General features: G+C 39.7%; 1 protein-coding gene across 2 annotated transcripts in view; it reads left to right on the plus strand.

Annotated features, from left to right (window-relative positions):
• The first annotated feature begins 269 nt into the window (after nucleotides 1-269).
• Nucleotides 270-18,020, plus strand: part of LRRC38 (leucine rich repeat containing 38) — a 41,343-nt gene continuing 23,592 nt past the window's right edge. Inside the window, exons 1-2 of one of the 2 annotated variants that reach the window (XM_080380854.1) lie at nucleotides 270-2,951; nucleotides 15,448-15,515. In XM_080380854.1, the coding sequence (XP_080236980.1) occupies nucleotides 2,324-2,951; nucleotides 15,448-15,515 (696 nt within the window). In that variant the 5' untranslated portion in view covers nucleotides 270-2,323. Of the gene's footprint in view, nucleotides 2,952-15,447; nucleotides 17,737-18,020 lie in introns of those variants that run through there. The other variant, XM_080380853.1, reaches the window with a different exon arrangement.

An 18,020-nucleotide genomic window follows, 5' to 3' on the forward strand; every position in this document is an offset into this window, starting at 1 on the left:
AGGAACAGCTTTATCTCTGACCTAAAGCCTTAATTGAATTAGGGGCAGAAAACCAGTAAATTACAACAGGAGCCAGTATTTGCAAGATACGGACTGAAAAATTTAAAAAGCATCAGTTCTGCGTGAGAAATGCCAGTTGCAGTTGCTTGTTGATGCTGATTCATTGAATCCTGATGCCAAGAGTTACTTTACTTGTTGGGGTTTTTTTAATTTTGTTCAGAAGTAGCCTATCAAACTTCAACTTCCTTCGTAATTTAAAGGTAAATATTTTAAATACTCATCTCGGGAATTTAATTGGGCTTTGGACTGGTGACTTAGAGGCAGCTGTGCCTATTTCTTTCTGGGTGGTGGTTTAAAAGTCATTCAAGACACGGAAGACACCTGGAGCAGGATGTGTGTTTATAGGAAGGATCTAGAGGCTAGCTCAAGGTGGTAATTTAGCTAAAAGACTTATGAATTAGAAGCGAGGTGTGTGGCAAAATGTGAGAGAGGTGTTCAAAGTTGTAACCCTTCCTGGCATGTTCATTTCCGAACAGCAGTTCACAGAATCGCTGAGGTTGGAAGGGACCTCTGGAGATCATGTAGTGCCACCCCCCTGCTCAAGCAGTCAGAGCAGGTTGCCCAGTGCTGTCTCCAGTCCAGTCCAGTTTTCAGTATCTCCGCAGATGGATACCACAACCTTTCCAGGCAACCTGTTCCAGTGTCTGACCACCCAGTAAAAAAGTGGGTTTTTTGCGTTGAGGAATTTTTTAATCTGTGCCTATAGCCTCTTTTCCTGTCAGTGCGCGTTACTGAGAATAGTCTGGCTCCCTCTTTGTTCCCTCCCAGCAGTTCAGTGTTTCTACATGATTACTGAAGGAGAGTAATATTAAATTATTCTTTATAATAATAATTTAATAAATATAAATTAAATTAAGTAAAATACTATATATAAAAATAAATATTAAATACTATATATATAAATAAAACATAAAATAAAATACTGCTTTCATTGTTTGAGATTTAAGTGCCGGTATCTTGGGAGGGTAGGCTGTCTTAGAAGGAGATTTTTGTACCTTGTCCTGGGTGAAAGACACTCTGACTTCACATATGAAATACGACCTTAAACTGAGATTACTGGTTTCTCTTTGGCCTAGGAATGCGCTTTCCAAAGGTGTTTGAGTTTGTGCTCTAATATTCAGGACACATGCACCCAAATACAATCCTTCTTTTTAGAAAAATCTTCCGTTATAGTCATAGCACGTAGGTGTGGCCCAAGCGCTGGAATCCCGTTTCTGTCTGCTTTACTCAATGTGCATAAAGAGGGAGGGATGGAGTTAAAAGTTCAGCTTGCAGCTGGCAGAGGACTTGCCTTTCTGGGTGTGGATTTGGGGATATCAGAAAAACACAGATGCCTCTTGCAGAATCATCTCTGCTGTCCCATGGCAGGCAGGCAGATTGATTATCAAATATTTCAGCCCCCTGAAAATGAAGAAAATCTGTTCAATTTTAACTACCTGAAGATTTGATCCACAATTTTCACTTTTATGTGGCCCATCAGACATTACTGGTGCCACTTTAGAAAGTAGCTGATTTGGTCATTAGAACAGGAAGGAAAAAAACCTCTCACTTTTGAGACCATATTCCTTGTTGCTAGAGTAGGTTATACTACTTGGTTAAAAGATAATGAGTCATATTTAAATAATGTTAACATGCTTGTTCTGAAAGCTGAGAAGGCATCCAGGAACAGCACCAGTCAGCCTTCCTTGTCTTTGGGCTCCCTCCTTGCTGTTCTTCTGCTCCCTGTTTTACAAAAGAAAAAGAAAGCAGTCCTTAGCAGTCAGCCAGGATACATACCAGCCCAACCCTCACTTGCATTTCTATAGGGTATTGGTCACCTTGACAAAACAAATGATTTCATCAGGGCTTATTACCTGGAGGGCTTTTTAAGCATAAGCTGTTGCTGTCAGAGTCACAGGATCAGGTGTGGTTTCCCATTTGCTGGAATATGCAGCAAATAGGCAAACAGGCTCTCGGCTTTTTTTGGCTCACAAAAGCAAGGGAGTCCTTTGAAAGATCCTCCGTTTACCCAATCATCGCTTCCCCTTACACTGTACAGCATTATAATATTCTGACTGTGTAAATCCTCACATTTGCCTCCCTCCCTCTTTCCCTCAGTCACTCTCCCTCCCCCCTCCCAAGACTGCTGCTATCGGATCTGTGATGATATGTGATCTCCTGGATACAATCACACACACACACAAGTACCAGGCACTACTGCTCAGCTGAGCAAAATGTCTTTCTCTTAGAAGTGGTGCTCATCACAGCTTTCAAATCCTTGACGATGTTGCCATGCTTTCCGTTCTGCCTTCTGCCTTTTTCTGTCTTTGCCTGCCTGCTTTTCTTACCCGTGGGTCATTTTTGCCCTGCTGTCTGTAGCTGTATGGACTACCACACCATAGATTGCCGGGATCAAGGACTCCCAAGTGTTCCTAATCCATTTCCATTGGATGTACGGAAACTTCTTATAGCTGATAACAACATTCAGGCGATACCAGCTGATTTCTTTATATTTTATGGAGATCTAATCTATTTGGACTTCAGGAATAATTCCCTCACTTCTTTAGAAGAGGGCACTTTTAGCAGTTCTACCAAACTGGTGTATTTAGACTTAAGCTACAATAATTTAACGCAGCTTGATGCTGGGATATTCAGATCAGCAGAAAAACTGATAAAATTGAGCCTTGGAAACAATAACCTGGTGGATGTGGATGAGGCTGCTTTTGAGAACCTGGAACAGCTCCAAGTGTTAGAATTGAATGACAATAACTTACAAAGCCTAAATGTGGCAGCCCTAGAAGCGCTTCCCTCCCTGCGGACTATACGCTTAGAGGGCAACCCTTGGGTCTGTGACTGTGACTTTGCCAATCTTTTCAGCTGGATACAGGACAATGCATCTAAGCTTCAGAAAGGTAAAGCTTGGTGGCTTACAGTAGTGTGTACCTTTCTCTGTGTGTGTGTCTTGGAGGGAAGGAGGGTTCTTGGTCAAATTGTCTGTGTGCTGCCTGCAGTGACCCAAACTGCATTTTTGGTCAAACAGTAATTGCATGCTTTCGACAAATGAGTCCATTAAAATGGTGTTGGCTTCTTTTTGGGAGCAGGTCCTCCTCCCAGTTAAGAAATAAAATTTAAACATTAAGCCCTAATAATTTTGATTTACAGACTAAACTTACCTAGGCAGTGAAAGAGCCTTTTCAAATTCATTCAGCCCAGAGCTGGTTCTCTTCCAGATTTCATTTTCACTCTGGTAAATATATTTTCTACAATAAGCCCTTTGAGCAGCTAAATATTCTGTGCCAGCTCCTTAGGAAAACTGATTTATTTCTCATTTAACGGATCAGCTATAAGCTGCTACAGAAGAGTTAAATCTCCTGTTTTATGCAACTGTGGCTGTCAGCCCTTTCCTGAAAGTAATTTGTTGTGATACACTGTTTGAAACACTCTTCAGTAGCTTGATTTTGACTGCTTTCATTAAAATAGCACTGCTTCCAGTATTAGGAATAAATTGAAATGGCTCTGGAACACCCCAAAACGCAGGATATATAATTCTGTTGTTTGGGCCAGTAATTTGCAGAAAAGCATGAGCAAGAAATAAAAGTATTAAGACTGCCATGCATAGGGAATCCAGACTCTTGCTCTGTGTTTCCCACTCGACCCCAAAGCCTCTCTTAATCCAGCTTTAGCAAGAGATCATCTCACAGTTCATGTCTCCCAACAAGCACCAGGGCATAGACTCGTGTCAGCGAGCTGCCCAGCTGCTTGGAGAAGGCAAATGGCTTGGAGCATAAAACTTTCCAGAGAGTATATGAGTTATTACTTGGCCTGAAACTGCTGGTGTCTGGGCTGTGTTCAGGGGGGTATGTCTGTGCAGAAGATGGTGAGAACTGTAAGGCTGGGGGAGAAGAGCTCAAGAGAACAGGTTATGGCCAAGTAACTCCTGCTTTGAATTCAGGCAACAAGGGAGAAAAACACAGTGAGCCAACAAATTTCAGAGACCTTTTCTCTCCTTTCTTGATCATCAGAGTCTGTAGTCAGTTATTCAGGTTCTGCCTATGCTCATGACCTCGGGTAACATTTTTAATATACTCATCTAGGTTACCCTAAATATTCTTAGCTGTAAAACTTTGCTGTTTTAAGGAAGAAGTCACGTGAGGAAAAAATGTTGGGATTTTTCTTGTCTGTCTTGGTGAAACTTCCATCTTGATTCTTTCCAAACCAAACCTGGGGCTGTTCTCCCACCTTCCATGATGCTTTAGCTAAAGTTTGCTCTATTTGAACCAAGTGCTTGCCCATCTCTCATACTAAACATCAGTTTGATTTCCCTGTGCTTTCCATCTCCTTTAATGAACTTCTAGCTCCTTCCCCTTTATCCAGAGGCTGTTCAGTTTGACAGACTGTCCCAGCCCATCTCTCTTCTCTCTTCCACGCTGTCAGTATTTTAAAGCGTATCTGAACTTACGTCTGGAAATCTCAAGTGACTGAGCTTTCCCATGGTATTGCCAGTGTTCCCCAGTGTCTTGCAAGCTTAGGGAGTGGTTTCCTCACAGCCTTTTGTCTCATCCACAGTTGTGTTTCAGCCAAGTAGCTAAAAAGTTACTAGCTCATCCAGATCTTCCAAACTTTCATTTAGATTTGATTTGAGAAGACGAGGAGGGAAGGAGCAAATATTCCAAGTGGTAGGTTTTATGAGAGCTGTCTGCCTGACATGGCTGAAGCAAATGTTTTGCGTTTGTGCCCAGGAGCAAGTCCCCTGAAATCTTTGCAGCCAGTCATATTGGCGAGATCTAGTGCATGTATGCAGGAAAGTGCAAAGTCAGCAGTTTCATTGCTTGTTGTGAGCAGCTGCCACAAAAATACTGGTTGTCTCCTTTAATGAATTAGCAAAACATTATTCATAAAGGTGCTGGCAAAACTAAACCCAAAAAGAAGACTGTCTCAATGAGATTTTAAAACCATATGGCCACAACTGAGTGCCTTTTAAAACAACTTTTGGAAAGTCAGTGTAAAACTTAATTCTTAGAATTACGATTTGATTGCATTTTATATCCAGTTTTCAGTTTTTAATGATGTTGCAACTTTATACCCATTAGGAACTAATCACGTTAGTGTTACTTGTCCGGTTTGCTTGTCCAAAGCCAGGTTTGCCTGGCCTTTCCTGGGAGGGGTGGGAAGAGCAAGTGACTGAAAGAGTCGGCGTTCAGACTCCAGACTTCTGTACCATACTGCTGTAAGGCTGGAGACAAGTGTTCTTGCAGCAAACACATCAAGATAAGTAAGGCAACAGGCATTACGCCTGGAAATACAGCAGAAGCAAAGACAGGGATACATTTTCAGGGCCCAGGAAAAGAGCTTAATTATCCTGACTGCATGCTGCTGCTTTATAATTCTGCAGCAGCTCAAGCATCTGCATTGCATGGCCTATACAAATGGAAAACGGCAGGAAGGAAAAAAAAAAGTTGGCTGGTGTTTTTCTTCTCTTGGTTTTCTTTAAGAATAAACTGTGATTAGCAGTACAGAATGGTTCCCTGACAGATTGGAGTTCCCCGGCCTTTAAATGGCAGACTTTGTAACCTGGGGTTACTGAGAAGGGAAACGGTGTGGAAGGGTGAATGACAGTAAACTTGCACTAGTGGATCCCCAGTCCTTTCACGAAAAGTACAAAGCATTGCAAGGAAGCTAAAGGCTCTGTGCACCGTCTTACGCAGGCTTGGGATGCTTCACAATGGTTAGACAAGACCAATTTGATTTGAAAATTAGAGTTTTGTCAGTGTGAACTGGAATGTTGATAATTGATCCTGAAGTTCTCTACCTCTGTAATTAAGGTCTCTGGAGAACTCAGTGATCTGAACAAAAGCCATACTTCAACTCATTAGTTTTGCAAAAGCCAGGTCCATTTTCTTTCTGGCGTGCTGCCAGAAATAGCTTGTAAAGTTATAACTTATGCTGACCTGTCTGACTAGCTGACTGTAAACCCTCTGCCCAGCTGAGCTGCCTCTGCACCTCTAACATGTCACTTCACACAAACAGCTGGGGTTTGAATCGTTTTTACAGATCCCAGCATTTATTCATCTAACCCAAATTTCAAAATGAAGTCTTAATTGGCCGTAAGTGAATACTCTGACATGCCAGATTCATAGGCAGAGTTATGAAAGAAACTGCACTGAAAGTCTGGCAATTAAACTCAGCACTTTAAAACAGCAAACATATTTTTATACTCATGAAGAGATAGTAATATCTGCATTTTCATCATACTCCAAAACCAAACCACATCCCCCCCCCCCCCCTCCCTGTTTTGGTTATTAATTGGTTAAAACCAAATTAGTGTCTGTAGAGCAAAGTAGACAAAGGAACTGTGAAGATCACTGGAATGGTGATAAGTGGAGAATATATGCAGGTTGTTCTTTTTCCTAGAGAAGGTAAAGTATTCATTATGGATCAAAATGGTTAAGTTACAAAGCTTAAACAGATTTTCTGTGAGGTATGTTTGATTTTATAGGCATTTGTTACACCTGAATAGCAGCATGGTGGTCAGTGATTCATATTAAAGGCTTCCCATTAGGAGGAGCATGGAAATCAAGAATACTACATAATTTTTTAGAAATAGAGAAGTTGTTGTAAGATGTCTGTCCCTTGAAAGATAGGTGTAAAAACTTTCATGGAAGGCTTTACTGCATGGGGGGCACGCAAACTCTCAGAACAAACACACAACGTGAAAGATCAAAGATCTAATTTGGTCTTAAATGTATTAGTCAAAGGATTCAGGGAAATCATATATTTGAGCTGTCTGCTATTATCTTCTACCCTCTGCTTGCCTGTATTTGATCCATCTTCTTGAATTTTACAAAAAGCAGTTGACAAGGCTGAAGTTCTCTGACATGAGAACTGAAGAAAGAGGTGGACTCTTGACAGTAGAAATTAAGAAAAATATGATTAAAAGCAGGAGAGGTACTGAATAAAGGGAAGGATGGTTATAGGTTAAATTAAGTAATTTTGGGGCATTATTTGGCATTCATTTTTTCAAGGTCAAGAGTCACCTTGGAAATTTATTGCATTTTCTGCTTCAAGGGAAGCTGGAAATCCTACAAAAATACACTCAGCAATTTCTTATATTTTGAAGATCTTTAATCTGCTTTCAGAGCTTATTCTGTATCACATTTTATCATGGCTAAAAATGCACTTTCCTTTCTTGCTTCATCTCTTAACCTACTTTTTTTTTAGTAATACTGTTTGAAACTCTGGGCTTATCCAGCAAAAGGTTGTTACTGGTGCACATGACCTACAGAACTGAGTTGTGTGAACGCTTCCATTTCAGTATTTCAATACAAATGGCTTGAATGGAATAAATTTAGGTGAAAGGTGCTCTCTTAGTGCGTAGCACTGCAGAATATGTTCCTTGAACCCATCTGAAGATCCCATGTCAATGAAGGGATTGGATTCAGATAAATTGCATGTAACAAAAACTAGTACAAGTAGTCGGCAACGGCCACATTGAAGTACTTTGTAGAGAACTGTGACCGCATTTCTCCTTTCCGTCATTTTGCCTTCATTTTGCTTTTTACTTTCTTTCTTCTCAGTATCTTTGGAAAAACCTTTTTGGGAAGTTGTGTAGAGTTTCTAGGATTGCAAGAAATAGTTGGTTTCTATGTTTTTCATGCTAGATGCAATGTTTTCTTCAACCTTTTATGTTTAATACATACTCACAAAAAATTTTGCTGCCCTCTATTAAAACAGTAATAGAAAGACTTAACAATTTGATGAGAAGGCGTAGACTGAGCATTTTTATGGGTAACCTGTGTACAGTGATGTTTCCAGAAAGACTTGCAAAAATCATTCAGAATTGCCAGTGACAGAATTCCAAATAGACTTGTGCTGCCTGTGTGATAAATAAAGGAGACAGATGTTCTGAATGTTTGGAATTAAAGTAGCACAAGTTTAAGTGAGGATCAGTGCTCAGTGTTAGGCTTCCCTGTTACACACAGGATTAGTTGGCACAGTGTCAGTTCACCATCTTCCTGAATGGTAACGTTTATGTTCACACCACTACAAGCAGAACTGGTAAAAGAAGCCTGAAGAAGACAGAACTGGGTCCACGTGCAGAACTGTATCCTAAGCAAAGGTAACTGCTGAACTTTACTGGAAGAAAATTCATTAGTGGCAGCAAATCCCGTGTCACAGCACAAAGGCTGTAGTTGCCACCACATTTTCCTCTTCATTTGGTCACATGTTGCTCCACTTTGGGCAGTTGTGTGCGAAAGACTAAGATACTCGAAGGGGGTTTTGGTGCCAGTACTGATACAGGTGCCATTTAGCTACTTCCAGGACTTCTGTAGCTAGTACCTCCTCGATGTGGATGGATAGGTAAATTCTGGTAAAGTGGCATATTTCCAGACAAAGACTGTCTATGCAAAAGAGTAGGAGAGAAGTTTGGCGGTGAGAGGAGGCAGAAAAAAAAGAAAAAGCAGGTGACAATGAGACTGTAAGCAGCCTTCTGGAACAGGATGCTCAGATTGAATTCAGTACAAAAAGAAAGCGGTTTTGAGATTCAGAAGTGAATCAGTGTAGTGAGAAGAATGGATTGCTTTTTGTAAGCCTGCTTAGAAAGCTTGTGCCATGAGGGGATCATCTCTTGCTTCTTGGGCTGTTTCTATCATCCCATTCCAATCTAAGATGCAATACTAAACTTATTCTGTGAATAAAATAACATCTTACTTCACTAGTCCAGACCTTTATAGTATCCCTGGGGCTCACTGAAAATATTAAACATTGTCTTCAGAATAAAGCATCATAATTTCATGGTGGTACCAGTTCCATCTGACCTTCTAAGCTAACTAAAAGACAGTGAAACAACTGAGCATTTTGTAAGTCCTCTTGACTTACCATTCTTTATCAGTACCTGTTTATTCATCTGCTATGTAGAGAAGGTTGCCTTAACTTCATGCACTAATATAGAACCAGAGCAAGCTTCAAGTAAAAAGGACAGGCTGTTCTGTCCATTACAGCCGTGCAGTTCTTCCCCCGGTATCATGCACATGCTAGCACATCACTAATACGGAACATAATATCCTGTTTTTTTGGAAAGGAATTAAAAGCCTTAAGACATTTCACACATTCAGCAGCTTTTATTCTGTTCAAGCAGAAACTCCTAACAGAAATTAGATTCCCTAACAAGCGCATCAAATCTGTTTCTATATATATACGCATATATAAGTACATAATTTGATATCCTAGTCATTTTCAGTAAAATGATCTTACTGCCACTGTCTTTTCACTCTGTTTCTTCCATCTTAAGGTTTTTTGGAGTACTTCCATCTTTCACGGATTTGACGATGTGAGGACAGCATTTGCAGATGTGAACATGTAATGTTAAACTTTGTATTTAGACATTGAGGCAAAATGTTAAGTACCCTCTAACGTTGATCTGTGGGACTCTAGGGCACTTGGCCATAAAAAGTTTTATTTAGGGATCTAAATCTAGGCTTCGGGATTTTTTTAAGCCTTGCTGTTCTGATAGCTTGAGGCTATTTCCAATGAAATTTCATAACTCTTCAGAGGCAATGCCTCTCTCACTGCTTATTAATACATCTAATACATTAGTGACGGTGTTTAAGTAGACTGAAGAGAACTACAGCTGGAGGCAAAATACCATACAAGAAATAAAATGCCACATTTAAACGTTTCAAGTCTCTGTCAGCTACATTCAGCAATGTGAGAGAACAGCTAAATTCCACCCAAAAAGGCAAATACCAATCTTAGTTAAAAAAAAAAATAAATTTGCAATATCATATTATAACGCTCTTACATTTATTGTATAGATAGTTACAAACATCTCTGCATGCAGCTCACTTAAATATTTATGGCTTCAGGTATTTTTTTGGATGTATTTTCTATACATACCAGTATATGTATGAGCAGACATTTTCATTATCTCTTACTGTTGTACATTGCTGAATGTTAGGAAACATTTCTGTTGATAACCTGTTTTTTTGAACTCCACAAATACCCAGCAGAATTGAGGCCACTTTTTTTTTTTTTTTTTTTTTTTTAAACTCTGCATCAAAATTATAGATGGGAAATCTCACTGTGAGGGTTAACAGACAGACCATAATATCAACGTGATAATGAATTTCAGAAGTTGTCCAATAAGATACGGTTAGCCTAGGTACTGGAAGAAAAACAAGTCCAGGAATACACGTGGAGTCCTTCAAAATAGTGTCAGGTGACCCGGAGTAAGTGACAGCTTCTTGCTGCTTGTCTTTAGTTGAAGGAATATAAACTGAAACTCATGTTACAATATCTCATCGGTCAACTTATCTAGGGAAAATGCATGTCAGGTCCAAGGGCAGGCAGTTTCCATGGGCTCGATGGTCCGGCCGATGTACTGTTGGAAAATTTCTGATCAAACAGTACCTATGAGAAACGCGGTTCAATTATGGCTACAGAGTACTAGCAGGATGCTAATGAAACTTGGTATCTGGGGGTTTGTGGGTTTTTGAGATTGGAAGATCAGTACAGTTATGACTTTAGGGCTTTACAGCATTGTCAGTCTGTTTTCATTAATTTACAAGGAAATTATTAATTATTTGTATAAAGACTGGTTTGGGGCTGCATCCATTTTTTAAGAGCTTCAGTTTTACAGGGGAAGTATTTCAGCCTCTGCCTCTTCAAGAGAAGCAGGCCTGCAAACAGGCCTTTACAGAAACAAAAGTTGCAGCTTAATTGCTTACAATTAATTGTAAAGGTTTATGTGCTGGACTTCAGTGGAGTCATAATCCTCTGATGGTAAGGCATCTTAAAGTCATGCTGTTCTAAAACCTATTAGGGAATTTCATTGAAATAAACTCTATCTGTAACCCTCCTGCATCACTTTATAAACACAAGTATCTTTTTTTTCTCTTTTTAAAAACATGCCCCTCCCTTAACGTCATTGCTCTAGAATCCCAGCATTTTCATACTTCCCGTGTTGCTTAGGTGATCTATTCCTCAGGGTACAGCCCCATGTTTTTATCTTATTTTATTTTTTTAGTGTTGAGACAAGCCTATATAGAATCTAGCACCTGTCCCTTGACTGGGGCTTCAAAGCATTCCCTTTTTAAAAGCAAACAATACATTACAGCTTGCCAGTATGGTACATCTGCTTCTTCAGATGACGTAGCAGAAAGATACAGAGCGTGTGACATTGTCCTTGGGACAGCTGGAGTTATTACAGATAATGTGATGGCCCTGACCAAAATAGCATAAGCTATATATTTATAACACACTCACACTTGTTATTTCATCTACAGATTTGTTTGGTGTGAAGAAGCAGCTCTTAGAACATGTTGTGGGAACAATGATGTATATATGTATATAACTACCATCAAAATTTTCTTGCTGCAGCCAAGCACTAAATATCGAACTGCTTTGAGATAACCCTTACAAGAAGCCTGGCTGATTTTTTAAAAGAATAAATTGAACAGGTTCTACAGAATTAAAAAAAGAAATCAAACAAACTTTAACCACTTGAATGTTATTATTTTTTTAAAGTGTGTGAAAGTAGAGCACTAAGGTTAAATGGCACTCTCCTGTCCTCCGCAAGTCTTGGGGGTGGGGGGGGTCGGGTAATTTGATCGAGCCAATCTATATGCAACAGAATCACCCAGAGGAAAAAAACCACACCTTATAATTAACACTGATCACTTTATAGAAGCCATTCCTCTGTTCATTGTTCATTCAGAGGGTGTATGATGACCTGGGATTAATTCCCGCCCAAGCAAAGAAAAAAAATGGAACTATTGCTGGGCACGAATGTAACAGGACGGGTTGAGTATAGAAAACATCAGTTCTCCACATGCACTGGATTCTCATGTGATAAGGGCAGCCTACTTTTAAATAATGTAAAGAAAGTAATGTATTGCTGTGGAAGGAAGCAGATGAAATGGTATTGTTCATATGTCATCTTAAGCAGACGTGTATATGACCTTCATGTTACGATGTGTTCAGGTAAGCAGTCAGAAGCTCTGGTGTAATAACCACTGAAGTAGCTTTGGGAGGAGAAATTCCTTGTGCTACCAGAGATCCAGCTGCTAATCTTAGTACTGTCACAAATGAACAGTCTGTTCCAAATTCTCTTTGGAGTTGAAAGAAAAGCTTCCGTTAACTGTACGGGGGTTTGCAATAGTGTCACAACACAGCAAAGAAAAACATTCACTGAACAGGATGGACTAGTAAAAGTTCCTCTCACCCTCAGTCACTGGCATTGCTTCCACTGAGCTCTGCAGCCCTCCTAGGTTGCCTCCTGCACGATTTTAGCAGGCTGCCTTGTGTGTGCATGGGAGAGGTCAGTTCATTCCTGTCTTGTTGAAAAGATGGTGCATACGCAGGGTGGCTGAAACTGTAGCTGGGAGCTAGCCAGGCGTCTGGACTGGCCCTTGCTTTATGATGCTCTATTTTGCCTATTGGCATCTATTTTTCTCAATGACTAAGAATTCTGCAAAAACTTGAAGCTAAGCTAGCACATCGGAGTTTCACAGAATAAAGGGAGTAGAAAATTCCCATCTAATGTATTTGGTTTGAGAACATGACCTAGATTCCAGTACCCATGGCTACATGAAGAGGAGCTTTTTTATTTCTGGTTATTGCATAATCAGACTCAAAATCATTACAGTATGCTGATTCTCATAGCAAGAAATACTCTCTAAAGTGACTTAGTATGTTGCAGATTCTTTTCTATTTGTATTCTGTGTGTTGTGATGTTAGGTGAAAGCCTTTGGGAAACAGGAATAGAGCTTGCAGTCTGCAGGCTCAGTTTTCACCCGTAGCAAAACTGCTGCTGGTAATAGTAATGGATAAGTGGTCTCTTTTCCATCTCTAGGATCCCAGGCAAATACTGCCATACTAAATTATTTCTAGAGGCAAGGGCTGCAGTATGTAGAACTTCTTAGTTTTCTTCTGGAGTCTTTTTTGCTTTGTCTCTTTCTTTTTAATATATTATTTTTCTGCTTCCTTATGGAAGCTTAGATCTGATACTCCAGCTCATCAAGGCTGTTCCAGTGTGGAGATACTTTTAAAAGCTGGCAGGTGAGGACACTAGAGGATTTCTTTTGCAGTTGGCAGAAACAGAAAAAGTTGTTTATGGTCACCTGTGCACTCTATAGACATGCTGCAAGTATGGCTCAGCTGCTGTGAAAGCAGCAGTTCTCATGAGGTCTCAACAGAACAGTTTTACAGAAACACAGTTCTGTGGAAACTTGGGTTTTCTTGTCCTTGCTACAAGAAATGAAATTTAGGTGCCATATTCACTTGGACCAGGCTTTTTGGCCAAAATACTGCAGTGGTCTTTTCCTATTAGCAAGGATCTTCCTCTTCAAATGCATTTGTGATATGTTAAATTCATTTTCTTGCTTTTTCTACACAACAGCAGTAACCGCTTTGATTACTGTCAACATCACGTTGATTCACTGAAAACTGTTTGATTTTTAAGATCTGACTAAAAAGGCAATCCCAGCCTATGGCTTTTCACTTCTCTCTGATTTCTCATGATTTTGAATAGGGAAGGATATCCATCTGTGTCCCCTTTCGCTTGTTACTCTCATTAACCCCTAGAATTGCTATTCCCAAGTTGTGACAAAAAGAAAACACAGACTCAGTGAACAGCTCTCATTTCTTTCAGTAGAAAGGTTTGTACAAAGAGCTCTGTTGCAGGCTATAGAGCGCAGTAGTATGTACTTCCTCCAGCCATCTGTGCACTTCCAGGCACACTCAAATGCTCCAGTATGGCAGCTTGTATACGAGACATGGTGCCTATGAATACTGCAGGTTGCAAAAGCCTCAGAGGATGCTTGAAACTGTGCAGCTCCTTTACCTTCTGGTCCAGTTCCATGGACAGGGGGTTTCAAAGTCCTGCAAAGCAAGTTGCCTCACCATCTGGTATGCATTGCCAGCACACTCCAGGCTCAGAAAAAAAATGCAGCATGTATTCAGGTGGCAGTTTGCCTAGAGGAAACCATTCAGCCTTGGACATGCTGACTGTTGTCCTGTTCTGCTGGCAGCTTTTATTACATTGTCTGTGAGAGGCAGCATGAGAAAGAAGGAACATGACAGAACTTTAGGCAAACACAACAGATAGAGGATGGCTTTGAGGGATCGAAATTTAGTACAGTCATCATTGCAAGGTCAAGTAAGTCAGGGTGGTAACTGGATCCATAGTAGACTTGGCTAAAACTCCCGCTCAAATCAACATAACAGCTGAGCTGGATCCAGAAAACCAGTCAGGTTTGCACCACTTGCCCTAGCAGCCTGTGTTTAATAGTAAAACATCATATGCCATAGCTGTTCAGCCACGAGAAAAATGGGATTCACAAAAGCTAAGGAGATCTTACCATCACACATTCCTTATTTAAAGTGACTTAATGGTTATGTGGTAGAGCTGTGTGATGGAAGTGCCCTAGACATTGTGTGCCCACAGCAATGTAGAGTCAAAACCTGGGAGTCCATTCTGTGATCATTAGCAGACAAAGAGTAAAAATGTATCAAGTAAGCCAGCAGCAGTTCTAACATCATTAATACATAAATCTTTTATTTTGCCTTTACGTTATATCCTTAATAGCAAGATAAAAGCTCTCTTGCTAGCAGCCTTACAGACTTTACTTCAGTATTGTTCCGTTCTAGCCCTGTTAATATACTTTCCTGATTTTCCCCTGTTGTGAATGAAGAGGGAGTTGGGCATATGCAATGAACTCTATGCTTTTATTGTTTAGTACCAAACTATATTCTCACCAGTTTTTTAATTTTGATTTTTTTTGCTTTCACTATGAAGAATGCAGCTCTAGGCGTTCTTCAGTAATACATGGGGGAATAACACCAGCTAGCCTGCGTGTCCTCATGACAGAGAGAAAAGGTGAAAGCAGGGCATAGAAAAACAGTTATCTGTTAAACTTGAGCTTTTGTTTTGACCAGAAGAAAAAGACAATTGTAGTTTTGGAACTACATGGAACAAAGCAGTGTAGGTTTTTCCACATCGAGGTGTGGAAGGAACTTCAGAATCCTTGTTATCCTGTTTTGCAGTCAGAATTTCTGTTCAGATGGGGTAGCTGGGAAGTGATTTCAGGTCTCCAGATTTAGATGCATCCAGGGTTCAACATTTTTTTAATTATTTTTTTAAAATCCTCAAAATCATCGTCCTAGGTCACATGTGGCCTCCTGGAAGACTGAAGGTGAAATAACTTTATTTCCAGGAGCCACTCAAGGGAGTTATGTTATGGCTTTTGGATAGCAACAGATTTTGTCCCTTTTTTCCCCCTGAATTTTGTAAAAATCCATAAACCTAGAATTAACCCTAAAACTTTGCTTCAGCCATTCGATCTCTGACTGGAGCAACAGAAGGATTCGTCGATATTCTGCTGATTTGTTTCCCTTTCCTCTTCTTTGCAGGTCTCCATGAAATCCAGTGTTCCCTGCCTGTAGAAAATAGAAGAATCTTTCTGAATGAATTATCTGAGGTCAGCTTTAGTGAATGCAAATTTAGTTTGTCATTGACGGACCTTTTTATCATCATCTTCTCTGGAGTCGCAGTCTCCATTGCTGCTATTCTATCAAGCTTCTTCTTAGCAACCCTAGTACACTGCTTCCAAAGATGTGCTCCCAGTAAAGATGACGATGATGATGAAGACGACAGTGAGGACTGAACTTAGTCTATATACTTAAGTTTCCCTGGTTTATAACTTACTAGATCATCAGCCAAAGGCTAGGAAGAAAAAAAGTAGAGTAAAAGCTTTAAACATGAATTAAATGAAATCACAATGTGTAAAGATCCCTTCTAATCTCATGATGGTCACAGGTAGGAACTGTAGTTTGCATCTGAGACTGTTAGCTTCGCTTACATATGTAACCTGATGCAATGAGACCGGGTTAATTTCTATGATGCCTAATCAAACACTGCATTTAAATTAGCAGATTAGAGGGAAAAGGGGGAAAGAAAAAAAAAAAGTTCCAGTGTTTTAAAAGACTAACACATCTTCCAGATTGTCCTGATGAGATGCAGATTGCTGTAAGTGCTTAATAGGCTTGTTCTAAATACACTTTGAAAAAGACTGCCTAAATGGAGGCATTTCAGCTGGAAAATACAGAAGAAATTTAAAATAGTGTCCCTCCTAGATTTAAGTGGCGGGAGATTCTATTAAGCTCACACAACTTTCTAAGTTACAAAATGCAATTAGATTAATTCCTAGAATTGTAGAAACCGTTATAGGAAGGTTGGCATTTTTCTCTAGAAATGCAAATGTTCTCTATAAACATTCATCCTCCATTTAATAACAGCAGTTGCAAGCATCATTCAGCCAAAAAATTTTTTTTCTGGAAGTGAATGTAATTCTAGGTTTGAGTCATCCACTGCAGCTGCCTGGCACCTCTTTGGTCATGGCACAAATACTAAATATAACATTCTTTTGCATTTTTAGATGCAATGAAGTAAAGGATTTCCCTTCCCTGTAATGCTAGGCACAAGTAACTCTTGCAGCATCCAGTCCATTTAGTTATTTTCAAACCCTAAGGGCTGTATTCTGCTACTGATTATACTAGAGTAACAACAACTGCAGTGAACACCATGATCCAAATTGGCAACTGTATAAACAAGAGTGGAATCTGGCCCACGAGGTTTCTGACTGTATTATAAATTTGTCGAAACTTGAGCTCTTCTGTATAATGGTAGATATTTTTCTTAAAATTAAAAAAGACATTTATTACAAGAGATTTTTGGAATAGTGCCGGACAGCTTTTTAGGATAAGTATATTTTTAAAATATTTGTAATGGAAATATTTTTTTAAAGCTCTGTGTATTTAAAGTATTATCTAGAGTAGCTGTGAGGGCTTGAAGTAATGAATAATATAGTAATAAACAATCTAAGGATGGTATGCTATTATAAAAGAATTAGATCTGATAAAAAGTAGCATCTATTTAACTACTGTAAATGCTATTATTTCTTTAAAAACACTCTGGTTAAAATATTGCCTTGCTCAGTTAATATGAATGGTCTTTTATGGACAGGTAGTTCCAAATCTCTTGTATCTGTTGTACTAATTGTTCAGGCAGACAGGGTGAATTACGGCGTGTGCGTTAAGGGGAAATACGGTGCAGCAGGTAGGGCACACGGGTAGGACTCCATGCTCCCGATGTCCCCATCGAACAGTGATCAGGTAGAAGACCTTCAGCAAATCACTATCTGTCTCTGCCTCAGTTTCCCTACCTATGAAACGAAGATCATCATAGCTGTTTATCTGTTCAAGTGCTTTGAGATGTGCGGGGGGGGCACTATATTGGGGCTGCGTATAATGATTATCTATGTTAGTCTGAAGCAGATGTTACGCAGTAGGTCTAATTGAACTGTTACCAGTATGACCAGTATGACTTCACTGACATCAGTGGAGTTACTCCATTGGCTGACAGAGTTTGTAGTGGAGTTTGCGCCATGCTGAGGTCAAAACCGGGACAGGAGTGTTTATTTCTGTTAGCTCTACAGCTTATTCAATGCGACTTAATGCTACCATTGTTAAGATTATTATTTCTGAAAACACATTGAAACAGAATTAAGTAGGACAGTGAGAGGATATTCTGTATCAATACTGTCTTAGTCTATTCTGATTCTTTCAAGCAAAATGAAATGATATGTTTTACACTGTGTAGTGCCATGATTATAAATAACACAAATATATTTATAATTTCAACATGGGCTTTCATGTTTATTTGTATATGGGTATGAAAAAAGGAGAAAAACTGTGCCTGATTCTCTCATCACTTATAAACAGGGTTTTGCAGTATGGCTGGAAATATGCAGCTTGTTGCCCCATGCAGTTGCTGAAGTATGCTCCCTTCGCAACAAGTTACGGATACGTTACCAACAGTTTTATATTTAGAGCTGTGCAAATTGTTCAGTCATGGAAGGAGAAACTGGGTCACACTTTTTTGTCTGCAAGTGTTATTATGGACTCAAAACTTAAACCAGTTAGCA

Source organism: Falco punctatus, assembly GCF_963210335.1.
Source record: "Falco punctatus genome assembly, chromosome: 3".
NCBI classification, from domain to species: Eukaryota; Metazoa; Chordata; class Aves; order Falconiformes; family Falconidae; genus Falco; species Falco punctatus.